The following is a 13,122-nucleotide window of genomic DNA, read 5'->3' as shown; positions in this document are numbered from 1 at the left end:
GATCAGACCATAGGCTTGCATATTTGTCAGTAGAAAGATTAATGGAAGCATCACTCTTGTACAATGGCTGTGAACATATGTTACCGTTTAACCCAGTTTAATCATCTCCGAGTTTTGTGAACATGAAATATTAACCAATTGAAAGAAACAGCGTGATAAATATCCTCACCTCTGCAATATGTTTCCATTAAAAAATATACAAGGGGATAAGAGCTGGATGAGTATTTTCAAATGAGAACATTCTTGCTTGGTATAGAAGCTGCCTTTTTATGAAAACTAAAAGATTTGTGAACCCAAGAAGGCTTTGTTAAATATTTGCAGCAACATTGGGGGGAAAAAAATCTTCATTTCTCCTTTTCTTTTTCATGTACAGTCTTCATTCATCATGTTGTACTTTTCTTTTTCTTGTGTTCCATTGTCGCACCACTAGTCTTTCTGGGTGTCCTTTTTTGTCCAGTCATTGAACTTCCCTTTTTTCGAGTTCAGTCGTAATCATTCAGTTTTCTTACGTTCATGGGCTTGGTTGTTACACCTTCCTTCGGCTATTTTATTTTGCTGGCATTCCATCTTTGTACTACTCCTTTTTATTTTATTTTTGTTGTATGTGTGTTGTCAGGGCCCTGTCTGTGGGTTTGGGGAGAATACAGGATTTGCTCTGCCAATTTCAATTGCTCATATGAGTGTCACGGTGGGATATTTAAAACAAAAAAAGTTAAAAAATGGCATATTTTCAATTTTAAAAAAATCATCACATTTCATTTTGAAAAATGGCATTTCCTCAAATGACCTTTTAAGTTTGTGTGGAAATGGCAGCAGTGGATTGAATGTCTGTGTGAAAACGAACTCTGAGATTCTGGATCATTGAATCAGCAGCAGGGCCGGCTCCAGGCACCAGCCGACCAACCACGTGCTTGGGGCGGCACCTTAGACGGGGCGGCCAATGTTGGGGTGGCGGGGGGCGCTCATGGTGGGGTTTTTTTGTTGTTCGGCAAGGCGGCGCTCGAGGGTTTGGTTTTTTTTTTGTTTCGGCCGGGCAGCGCGGGGGGTGTTTCGGCGGCGCAGCGCTCGGGGGGTTTGGGCAGCCCGGCGAGGTGCTCGGGAGGGCGGGCGGGGGTTTCGGTGGCGCAGCGCTGGGAGGATTCGGCGGCCCAGCACGGCGCTCGGGGTGGGGGGGGGGTTGAGCGGCCTGGCGTGGCACTGGGGTGGTGGGTTGGGCGGTCCGGCGGGGGGGGAGGGGGTGTTACGGCGGGGCGGCGCTCTTCTTTTTTGCCTGGGGCGGCAAAAAAATTAGAGCCGGCCCTGATCAGCAGGCACTGAACACAAGTATTTGTTTGAAACACATGTTTCCCCCCCCCCCCCTTACAATAGGACGAGTATCTAATGCCAAGGCCAGCCATTTTGTCTATTCCTTCTACATTTCTCAGTGGAGGTCATCTCCACGTTGGGTGCTCTTATTCCTGAAACGAATGCTCTTGAAAATGATGTAAACCTCAGTGAGCTGGATGGTACGATACTCAGATGGTTCAGCGAAGAACGATATGACTGTCAGCCCCTTCCTTTTGGGAAATATCCGTGGGCAGACCCCTGAGTCTCAGACCCAGAGACAGTGTCTTTGGTGACACATCGGTGATTGGGGAATAGCACACAGGAATAACAAGTTGAGCTAGGTTGAAACGGGAACATGGCATGGCATGTCACCCTTGCCCAACTGAGAAGCTGCGTGTCAGCCTGAGTTGAGACGAGGTGGGCTTGGGAAGGAGGAGAGGCAGGATGGGGAAGGAGCTGCAGAACCAATGACAGTGAGCATGCTCTGTGCTCCTAAAAACATGATTGAAGCTCTGGGGGAAGACTGCAACCCTCTGAGATGTTCATGGTGTAACGCTATCATGATGCATGGATACCAAAGGGATAGGGAAATGTAGGCTTGGGTAGCTGAACATTGTAGGGACTAAGTGTATTTATTGAGGTGATCTGGATGAGTTGCTGGTACTTGATATATGATGCCTTAGTGCTACAAAAAAGGAAGGGCAGGATACATCTCAGCTTCATTAATAGTGGAGGCAGTGTGGACTAGTTGATTAAAGCACCTCTGTTGGAAACAGAAGATCTGGCTTCTAGTCCCACTACTGCCATTAGCCTTTGGGTGACCTTAGGCACGTCTCTGTGCTTCACTCCCCCATCTGTAAAATGGGGAGAATGATGCTTGCCTCCTCTGTAAAGAATGGTGAAATCTATGGGTGAAAGGCGCTCTATTATCACTATTAATTAGTGACAAAGAGACTGGCATTGACCCAAACACATTTGTTATTTGCATAATGCTCAGACAGTGTGGGTGCAAAGTCCCCGAGGGACATAAGCATTTCAAGCACGCTGCACCAGGGTGAACTTCACCTATAGTGAACTGTGCACATAGACCAAAGTGTAACTTCTTATTTCCTTCTGTTTTCTAGCATTTGGCAACAGGCAAGTTATTTTTGCTGCCCTCGCTTTTCTGGTATGTACTCAAATAAAGTATTAAGGATGCTTATGGGATAAAACAGACTCATGATTTGTCAAGAGGAATAACCTTGTGTGAGTGAAGATTAATGCCTGGTCTTGCAGACCTTCAGCATGTCACTCGTCTTATTAATGTTAATGGCGCTATCGAGCTTTCTGGGGCAGGAACAGTCCTTATGTTATTTGTGTGTATATTGCCTGCTATGTTGCGGTCCTGTTCCCTGTCTTAGATCCTTAAGTGTTACATCATGATGATAATGCAGAATTACGTCCAAAGTTGAAGATTTAGGCAATTGCTATCACTTACCATAATTTCTCAAATGCTGAATATATCCCATCCTGGCTTTTCAATAAAGTTGTCTTCCCTAAATAACATGCCTGCTATCACCTGGCAACAGATTATTAAAAAATATGTGCATCTATGGATGAAGAATGGCGAAGATTTGTTTCCTCACCTAGTTTTCACCTTGTTTTTCCATTGACGGGGCTGCCATCTTCCCAGTATTTATGTGCTTGGGTGCTATTTTTACAGAGTAGAAATATCTCAGTGCAGCTACTTTGGCAAATCTGAAAGAAAGGCCTGTGCTCTGTAATCACAACAGGAAGGAGATCATATCACGGGGGCTGGTTTTGTACCATAGCATTAGATCTGCGCCCCATGGGGGGCTAAAGTTCCGAATTACATATTTCTGAGCTGATGATTTTTCTCCTCTGGGTCTCATCCACTCACAAATACAGTGATTTAGGAGAACAGGATTAAAGTGCTGAGGTCTCTCCAGGAGAAAAGCTTCTAGGAGCCAGGAGTTAACTTAGGCTTGGTCTACACTAAACCCCCAAATCGAACTAAGGTACGCAACTTCAGCTACGTGAATAACGTAGCTGAAGTCGACGTACCTTAGTTCGAACTTACCGCGGTCCACACCCGGCAGGCAGGCTCCCCCGTCGACTCCGCTTACTCCTCGCGGCGAGCAGGATTACCGGAGTCGACGGGGAGCACTTCTGAGTTCGATTTATCGCGTCCAGATTAGACGTGATAAATCGAACCCAGAAGTTCGATTGCCTGCCGCCGAACCAGCGCGTAAGTATAGACAAGCCCACAGAGTCCAATTCTTTCCTCAAATACAGCCGTACATCTCCCATTGAAGTTAGTGGGAACTGTACATGTATATCTGACTGTACAGTTGGACCCATACGTACTTGCATAGCGGGTCCATATATTAGTGTCTACTAAGTGAGACGGCATGGTCCAGGGATGTATATGAATGCACTAGTGTGAGAGCGTAGAACTCTGAGAAAGTTGAATATGATGCTTTGATTATCACAGCAGGAGCACTGGGGATCTAGTTAAACAGAAGAACGCTCTTGGAAGCTTATTTTCTGTCCCACTGGTCTCCTATTCAAAAGCGCTGAGTATTCACAAATACCATCAAAATCATAGGCAGCTAAATGTGCTTATCCCCTTTGAAAATCAGGCCACATGAGTGTGGGCGGGAGTCCAGAGCTGCAACAGGAAAAGAGGAGTGTGACTGATTTAGACTGATCCTGGAAAGCCACCTAATCTAGGAAGTGCTTCAGCATGTACTTAACATTAAGTAGATGTGTAAATGCTTCCCTGAATCGGAGCCATTAAGATCACAGTTTTGGCAGTGTTCAGATCCTGGAGACTCCCCTACAGCCCACGTTTTCCTGACCAGATCCAGGCTAGCGAAGTAGAGCCGGAGAGGAAATAGTTTTCCCATCCATTGAAAAATCTTTGAGATTTCAGAATATTGTCTGTTCCTCAGGGAGATAAAATCAAGACCTTTCCATTTTTTTCCACAGAAAAGTCCGTAAACAAACACAGAGACAAGAACAGGCGGGAAGTTAAGGCACTCACCGGGCACACAGGAGTCCTAACTTCAATTTCCTGCTCTTTCTAATGGGGAGTAGGGATTTGAAACTGGGTCTTCTTTAGCCCAGGTAAGTGCTCTAACCCCCAGGCTTGACCAGAAGTTCCATCCTGTACCTGAGAAACCTTCCTGACAAAAGTTTTGTGGAAACTTTTCTCATGGAAAACTTTGGTTTCGATGCATCAGCATTTTTCAACAATAAAAATCGCATTGAAAAATTTCCAACCAGTTTTCTAGCAAAGACAGACAGTATACTTATGTGAAGAAAGAACTTCATGTAGTCACTGAAACCCCGAGGCTGAAAGCAGTAAGTGCTTAACTTAGTGTGTTGTGTCTCCAGGGGATTGTGTATTAATCCAAGGTTTCAGAGTAGCAGCCGTGTTAGTCTGTATCCGCAAAAAGAAGAACAGGAGTACTTGTGGCACCTTAGAGACTAACAAATTTATTAGAGCATAAGCTTTCGTGGACTACAGCCCACTTATGCATCCGAAGAAGTGGGCTGTAGTCCACGAAAGCTTATGCTCTAATAAATTTGTTAGTCTCTAAGGTGCCACAAGTACTCCTGTTCTTCTTTTTGTATTAATCCAGTGATGCATGCAGTATCTTACTGCCATCACGACTATAGCAGTCTGTATCTCAGAGTCAGTGGAAATGGATTACAAATGCAGTTTATGTTAACAATAAAAATAGTACTTACCCAAAGTAACAACTTAGTAAAAGCAGTCCAACTTAAGTGGAATATTCTTTTTCTCATCTTTTATAGTTGATTGCATGAAGAAATGGTTTTTAATTTTTTTTCCTGCAAAATATTGCAGACAGCAGTCAGTCCAGCGAGAGGACCAGGTTTCAGGTCTGAGATCCAGGACATTTATACCATTGAAAAGGGAGCCATCTCCCCAGATACAAGTGCTTGCTTCTAGTCTTAGCAGGTTCTCAGACACTGAAGCCTAAAATTGCAATATGTCTGAAAAATCTATTTGAGGTCATTTTTAAAGGGTCCTAAAATATACGACTACTGTTTTTCTTCCTTCATGGCTTGTCTTTATCAGATACCTCTGATTTGTATTAAGTATGTGCTTCTACATTCATGGTAAACAACAGCACGGAGTAATTTCAAGAGCTCAGCAGGCCTTTCTGAAAGTTGTTTCTATTTGAAGAAATAGAAGCAAGTCAGGCAAGAGATAAATTTTCACATAGGGTGCATTTGACATTTAAGATGAAAAAAAATGTATGTACAACACATTAAGGAGATAGAAAATGGTCACACATTGAAAATCAGAAGTTTTGCAAATTCCCAGATTTAAAATTTTTAAGACATTAGCTTGAGGGCTGGTTTATATTTAGCTATACTTCTCCATTTGGAGGATTACCAGCCAAATTTTAAAGAGGGAGATAAAAGCTAATTACAGCTGACGGCTGCGGCAGCATCAAAGGTAAGCTAATAAGAATCCCGGCAAAAATGCCCCTAACTTGCTTTTACTTACAATTGATTACAGAATTAGTAGGTGTTAAGTATAATTTATGAATGGGTGGTGCTGCACAGTCATGTGTGTGTAACATATTTGCATTTGCGAAGTGTTTCATGTAATTACTTTTAACTTTGAAAATTTGTGTGTCTATTGTTTTGTAAAAGAAAAAAAGGCTGGGTGCTTATGTAATTTTTTAAATATTATTTTTGTCTGGAATATACCAACTGTAGCCACTTTTATGGTATTTTGGAATAAATTTCCTCTTCTATCGATTGGCATTTTTGAGGTGCAGAGGTTTTCCATTTTTTATTCATCCTGGGTAAAATATGCAGAAAAAAGAACTGGGTCTAATCCTGAAGTTCTTACCCAGCCAAAATTAAACTTTTAAATAGATCTGATCAAAATGCCCCAATGAAAAACTTTTCTGCTGAAAAATGGGGTTTCTTCAAAACTGATTTTTTTTCACATTTAAATGCCTTTTTTTTACGTTTTTAAATTTTTGATGGAAAATTTCACAATGAAATGAAGCAAACTCTTGCATGTTGTTTAATTTCAAATTGAATTTTTTGTTTCATTTTGGTTTTTGAAAATTGAAACATTTTTGAAATTTCAGATTTTTGGTTTTTTGCTTCTCTCCTCCTTTTTCTTTTGTTGCCACTGAATATCGCAGAATAAAAATGTCTTGTTTGTTAGTTTGTTTTCCCTTCCTTTTCCTTTCCTTTACCACTGTAACTTTTTTAAACTTCTCCATCTTAAAAGTTAGAGTATTAAAAGAAATATGAAATAATGTAAAAGGTGTAACATTTCAAAAGTTGAGAATTTTTCAGTTTTCAAAAACAGATATGAAACAATTTCAGTTTAAATTGACATGAAAATTGTGATCCATTTTGTTTTGATATATTCTTGTGAAAAACAGAAAAATTGCTAAGAAAAAAAATAGAAAAAAAAGCACCGTTTTCAATAACAGCAGCATTTTGCTTACTATTACTTGTATCGCAGTAGCAGTTCAAGGCCCCAATTGAGATTGGAGCCCCCATTGTGCTAGGTGCTGTACAAACAGTCCCTGCCCCCAAAGAATTTACAATCTAAATAGAAAAGATAAAGTGGGGGAGAGCAAGCAGAGATGAAGTGATACAGCCAGTCATTGGCAGAGGTGAGAATAGAAAACCCAGGTTTTCTGAAGGCTGATCCATTGAATCCATTCACTGCACCACACTGCCCTTCATGGAGCAATTAAAAATTCCTTCTGAGTAATATTTGCCAAATACATTATCTAGCCCGTTTCTTTTCATTGTGTAACTTATTCAGCACATGGTTTTTGTGATCCTTGATCAACACAAAGACGGTCTTGAAAACATGGAGGAAGAATGGGCATAATGTCTGACAGTGAGACAGGGAGTTCATCGCTTAGGTCCTGATTCTGCTCCCACTACAATGGCTGAACTCTCATCAGCTTCCATGTGGCAGGATCAAGATGTCATGGACTCACAGGTTGTGCCCACTCTTGGCCCTGTATGGTCCTGGGGGGAACCCCCTTCAGTGTGATAGCCCTTCTCGGGGCTCTCACAATGAGTGTAACATATTTCTCTTTGAATGGGTTTCTCAATATATATATATTTTTTAACGCTCTGCTATTCTTTTGAATGCAGAGTTTAATCCTATTGCTGGAATCAACCAGTCATGCAGTTATCTGGTAACATCCGAAATGTGTACCAGTGACCATGCTTTAATTTGTTTTGCAGATGTGTGAAGCTGGAAATCATTTTATCAACGTCGCTTTAGTCCAACAAAATCACTCAGGTTTGTCTCCCCCTTACTTTCCCCCCACCCCACTTACTTCATACTGAATTGCACTTTATTTATGGACCTTTCCCTGATATACTGTAACCTCTACGTCTGTCTACAAAATAAAGAAAGATGAGCCAGATAACATGTCATTGTTATCACACCCGCTAAATAAATGTGGTGATATTTGTAATATTGCTGTTCTAAAGCTTGAAGCAAATTTGTCTTCATTATAAATATCCACAATTCAGCTTTTGATTGGAATGTTTAAATGTATTAAAACATGCTGTCGACTGACAATGAAGGATTTAATTTTAATGACGATTCAACAAACATTAAAATAACTAATTTGCATAGTGTTCTGCTCTAAAATTGGAGTGTGCGGAAATGTGCTGTTAAAATGTGCTCCACGCCTCTCATTTTTGCAGAGCATTTTGGATTTAGGGCAAATAATTATAACTACAGCACGTTTTCTAGAAAGAAACATATATTGCACAATAATCATTGTTTTTCTTAGCATAGTCCCCATTTCAAGAAACCACTTATTCACATGCTTAAGTCAATCTCTATGCAGTAAAGCAGTTAACCATGTGCTTAACAGGGGTCACAATGTGTAGTAGAAGCAACAAATAAACGTATTTATTTATACACACAACCTCATCTCTAAATACCATTACAGTGTCAACAACATTATGGCCATTGTGAGAGCTGAAAGGTATTTGAATCAGTCTCACGCGTTGCATTTTGTAATAGCAACATTAGCATAATGGAACGAAAATGTCAGGTTCTGGAATATAGCATTATCTTATTGTATTATTGTTATTTTATTTTATTATTACTGCAATGCACTTTCTTTCTGAGTTCTAACTATTTTCCTGGGAAATTCTGTTACTATGACATGAAACTTGTTTTTTAAGAAGGCGGGAATTCCAAAGGGGCCTACGTGATGTAGGCATCCAGTTACCATGGACTCTGAGAAGCTCTCCCCAGTACTCTTCCCCTCTGAATGCCATTAGTGCCCACATGGGAGCCCCATCGGGTTCAAAGCACCAACCAGTAGCGCTGGGCTGCACCTGAGCAGTTTTCCAGCACTTCCTTTGACCCCTAGAATGGATTCCAATAGTCCTAACAGGTGTGCAACAATGGGGGACTCTTGGCCAGCAGCTTCTGCCTCCCCTCCTGACCATGCCCAAGACAGCCCGTACAGGAGGAAATTGGCCTAGCACTGGGGGCCTGGGACATAAGTGCTGGAACATACTGAGCTGAAGGAAGCACCGGCATTTGCTGAGCCTGGTACCACTGCCAGAGCAGGGCACAGCCTGGAGAGTGCAGCGAGAGGTACCACAGCCTCCCAGTGCCCCTGCTCCACATGGAAAGTCCCTGCATTCAGTCTGCAGCTCCTCTCCCCTCCCCACTGCTGCTGCCCCACCCAGGGCAGGGGGCTGGGGAAAGCACCAGGGCCTCCATACCCAGCCCACTGCATCAGAATGACAGCAGGGGCTTCCCCACTGGGCAGGGATGTGGGTGCCCCAGCCTGCTTCCTCCTGCCTGGATGGCCCTGCACTGTTGTCTCCATCACAGCCAGGAAAGGAAGCGGCAACCTCCTACTTTGTGCACCCTGTCCCTGCCTCCCCTATGGCCAGACCCCCTTCTTCTCTCCTTTTACCACTCCACAGGCCGAAGGGTCCTGGCAGGAGTATAGTACCCCCACATCCCTGTTTGCTGCCCATGGCCAAATTGATCTGGACCGGTGTCAGCAGGGCTCCCGTGGAGAAGTGAGTTTGGCACTTCTTTTTTCAGGACTCAAGCACTGGTGGCAGCAGGTTCTGTCAGTCCTATGGTTACACCTGACGGCAACTTCAGCCACTAGGCGTGAGCCTACTGGTTCTACTCTGAGGCGGTGAACGGTCCCATGCTGAGAGCCGTGTCTCTCTGCATGTTTGTAGGGCGTAGGCGAGACCCACTGGTCAGCGTGTCGTATTGGCCCTCTGAGCCCCAGAGCACAGGAGTCTGTTGCAGCCCCAGCTCGCGCTGTGGGGACTTGTGCTTGTAGCTCTGGAGGTTCCTTCCTTCCTGTGTGTCGGTGCAAACGGTAGCCGTCGTATGTGCAACGAGGTCGGTGATCCCTGCTGTACTTACATTGTGGGTTTGTTTGTGTTTCCTTCTTTCCCAAAGGGAATAAAGCCTCTTTTCCAAGTCCAACTTACAACCCCTTCACATGGCTATTCACACTGGTTTCCTGTCCCAACTACACATACGAGGTATGCTGTTTTCTTCTCTGTGTGGGGGAAGGGCAGCCCAGTCAGGTCACAGCCCAGGGTGCGCCAAGCGTGCTCATGGTGAACATCCCTCCTCTTTAGTGCAGTCTCCTCAACTCCAGACACCTCACAAAACCTCACCCACCCCCTCCTGTAATAGACCCCTAGCTTCTGGCTGAGTTACTAAAGTCCTCAAAGCTTGATTTAAAGACTTCAAGTTACAGAGAGTCCACCATTTACACTGGCTTAAATCTGCCAGTAACCCGTGCTGCAGAGGAAGTCGGACCCCTCCCCCTTGGGTCTCTGCCAATCAGACTTGGGGGGGGGAAATTCCTTACAGACCCCAAATGTGGTGATTAGTTAGACCCTGAGCAAGTGGGTGAGACCCACCAGCCAGACACCTGGGAAAGAATACATTGTAATATATGGAGATATACCTATCCTATCTCATAGAGCTGGAAGGGACCTCGAAAGGTCATCGAGTCCAGCCCCCTGCCTTCACTAGCAGGACCAAGTACTGATTTTTGCCCCACATCCCTAAGTGGCCCCCTCAAAGATTGAACTCACAACCCTGGGTTTAGCAGGCCAATGCTCAAACCACTGAGCTATCCCTCCCCCGCATGTAGCGTCCATCTAGTGTCCCATCACTGGCCATTGGGGATTTTTGCCACTGGCAGTCACTGATGGTCCACATGCCATTGTAGGCAGTCCCATCATACCATCCCCTCCATAAACTTATCAAGCTCGGTCTTGAAGCCAGTTAGGTGTTTTGCCCCCACTGCTTCCCTTGGAAGGCTGTTCCAGAACTTCCCTCCTCTTATGGCCATTTGTATATATGCATTTGTTCTTGTGTCCACATTGGCGCTTAACTTAAATAACTCCTCCCCGGTATTTATCCCTTGGATGTATTTATAGGGAGCAGTCATCTCTCCCCTCAGCCTTCGTTTGATTAGGCTAAACAAGTCCAGCTCTTTGAGTCTCCTCTCATAAGGCAGGTTTCCCATTCCTCTGATCATTCTAGTAGCTCTTTTCTGCGTCCTCCTCCCCAGAACAAATGCTCCAACTGACCCTCAGAGTCACCCCCAGCCTCCCGTGCAGATGATCCCCTCACTTCCGTCTGACGCATTGGATGCTCACCTTTTATCCAGCCACCCAACTCATTCTACCTCCTAGCCGCAGTGCAGTAAAGACACCCAACCTTCTCTGCTTCCAGTGGATGGCAGTGGGAGCCGTTGTGTACAGAGTACAGTTAAACCTCGCCATAGACAGGATTAACAATTCTTCTTTCTTCATATAGATTGGGTCTTGGATTAGTTTTACGGTGATGACACAAACACTGCCAGGTAAGACAATCGCCAACTGGAAGCAAATGAGATGTAAATGCGTTATTGGCAAAAGTGAGTTTTGTAAACCTAAAACCACCCCAAAGAATAATTGATGGACTATCACCACCAAATCGTTCTTTGTACCCCTAGCACATCACTCTTCAAAGTGTCAGCTTTAGGAAGCTGGGTACCCGGTGGAGCTGGTCAAAAATTTCCAGAAAACAGTTGTGGTGGTGGTTGAAAACTTGCCTTTTTTGGACATCAGTGACTTGTGTGAAAAAATATTCTTTTAAAATATTTTGCAAATAAAGAAATCTGAAATTTTATAAAAAATTCTATAGAATTTTTTTCATTTACCATTCATCATTTTTTCAAGTACACCTCTATCCCAATATAACGTGATATAACACTAATTCGGATATAATGCGGTAAAGCAGTGCTCCGGGAAGGCGGGGCTGCACACTCCGGTGGATCAAAGCAAGTTCGATATAACGCGGTTTCACCTATAATGCGGTCAGATTTTTTGGCTCCCGAGGACAGCATTATATCGGGGTAGAGGTGTATGACGTTTTCTGTTTGTTTGTTTTTAATTGGACTTTATTTAAAAGAAATTTCACCAGGGAACAGATTTCCAAAGATACGGAGGGCACCTAAAAATGCAGATAGGCGCCTCTTGGGATTTTCAGAAGTGCTTAAGTGAGTAGGCATCTAACTCCCATTGAAAGCCTGCATAGGATCTTTTGAAAATGCCACTAGGGGCCTATCTGTGTCTTGAGGTGTCAACGCTGTATCCCCACTTTGAACTTTAGGGTACAAATGTGGGGGCCTGCATGAAAACTTCTAAGCTTAACTACCAGCTTAGTTCTGGTCCGCTGCCACCATCCCAAAGCTAATTCCCTTCCCTGGGTAGCCTCGAGAGACCTTCACCAATTCCCTGGTGAATACAGATCCAAACCCCTTGGATCTTAAAACAAGGAGAAATGAACCATTCCCCTCCTTCCTCCCACCAACTCCTGGTGGATCAAGATCCAAACCCCTGGGATCTAAAAAACAAGGAAAAATCAATCAGGTTCTTAAAAAGAAGGTTTTTAATTAAAGAAAAAGGTAAAAATCATCTCTGTAAAATCAGTATGGAAAATAACTTTACAGGGTAATCAAACTTAAAGAGCTCAGAGGACCTCCCTCTAGCCTCAGGTTCAAAGCATAGCAAACAAAGATAAACACTTTAGTAAAAGGTACATTGACAAGTTGAGAAAAACAAAGTAAAACTAAGACGCCTTGCCTGGCTTTTTACTTACAAGTTTGAAATATGAGAGACTTGTTTAGAAAGATGGGGAGAACCTGGATTGATGTCTGGTCCCTCTCAGTCCCAAGAGCGAACAACTCCCAAAACAAAGAGCACAAACAAAAGCCTTCCCCCCCCCCAAGATTTGAAAGTATCTTATTCCCTTATTGGTCCTTGGGGTCAGATGCCAGCCAGGTTACCTGAGCTTCTTAACCCTTTACAGGTAAAAGGATTTTGGAGTCTCTGGCCAGGAGGGATTTTATAGTACTGTACACAGGACAGCTGTTACCCTTCCCTTTATAGTTATGACATGAGGTGTCTAAATTCCTCTGGAAATCTAGCCCCATATGGCTAAGCTGACCAAAAAAATCATGTTTTGTTTTTGTTGTTGTTACCAGAAAATAAGAAATGGTACACATACAATTTTGCAATTAAAATAGATACTTAAATAAAAGTGATTTCAAGACTGGATGAAAATGTTCATGACAAACTAACTGAAAATGATTTTTTTTTTAAATTATCACAATGTAAACAAAACTATTTTCCAAACAGCTTTGTACATAGTTACTATAGGAAAGACGTGAGCGTGTAGCGAGGGTCATGGTGCTATTGAGT

At 43.3% G+C, this 13,122-nt stretch overlaps 1 protein-coding gene across 5 annotated transcripts in view; it reads left to right on the top strand.

The window, feature by feature from the left end:
• The window catches only part of TECRL (trans-2,3-enoyl-CoA reductase like), a 103,737-nt gene that overhangs the window by 86,151 nt on the left and 4,464 nt on the right, over nucleotides 1-13,122 (top strand). For 3 of the 5 annotated variants that reach the window (XM_005285709.5, XM_065595850.1, XM_065595851.1), the window contains 4 exons: nucleotides 2,451-2,494; nucleotides 7,597-7,654; nucleotides 9,815-9,900; nucleotides 11,195-11,240. In XM_005285709.5, coding sequence (XP_005285766.2) covers nucleotides 2,451-2,494; nucleotides 7,597-7,654; nucleotides 9,815-9,900; nucleotides 11,195-11,240 — 234 coding nt within the window. The remainder of the gene's footprint in view (nucleotides 1-2,450; nucleotides 2,495-7,596; nucleotides 7,655-9,814; nucleotides 9,901-11,194; nucleotides 11,241-13,122) is intronic. The other 2 variants (XM_042856277.2, XM_065595849.1) reach the window with 2 other exon arrangements.

Source organism: Chrysemys picta, chromosome 5 (genome assembly GCF_011386835.1).
Source record: "Chrysemys picta bellii isolate R12L10 chromosome 5, ASM1138683v2, whole genome shotgun sequence".
Taxonomy (NCBI): Eukaryota; Metazoa; Chordata; order Testudines; family Emydidae; genus Chrysemys; species Chrysemys picta.
The sequence above is the reverse complement of the archived record's forward strand: the minus strand, read 5'-3'. Positions and strand labels throughout refer to the sequence as shown.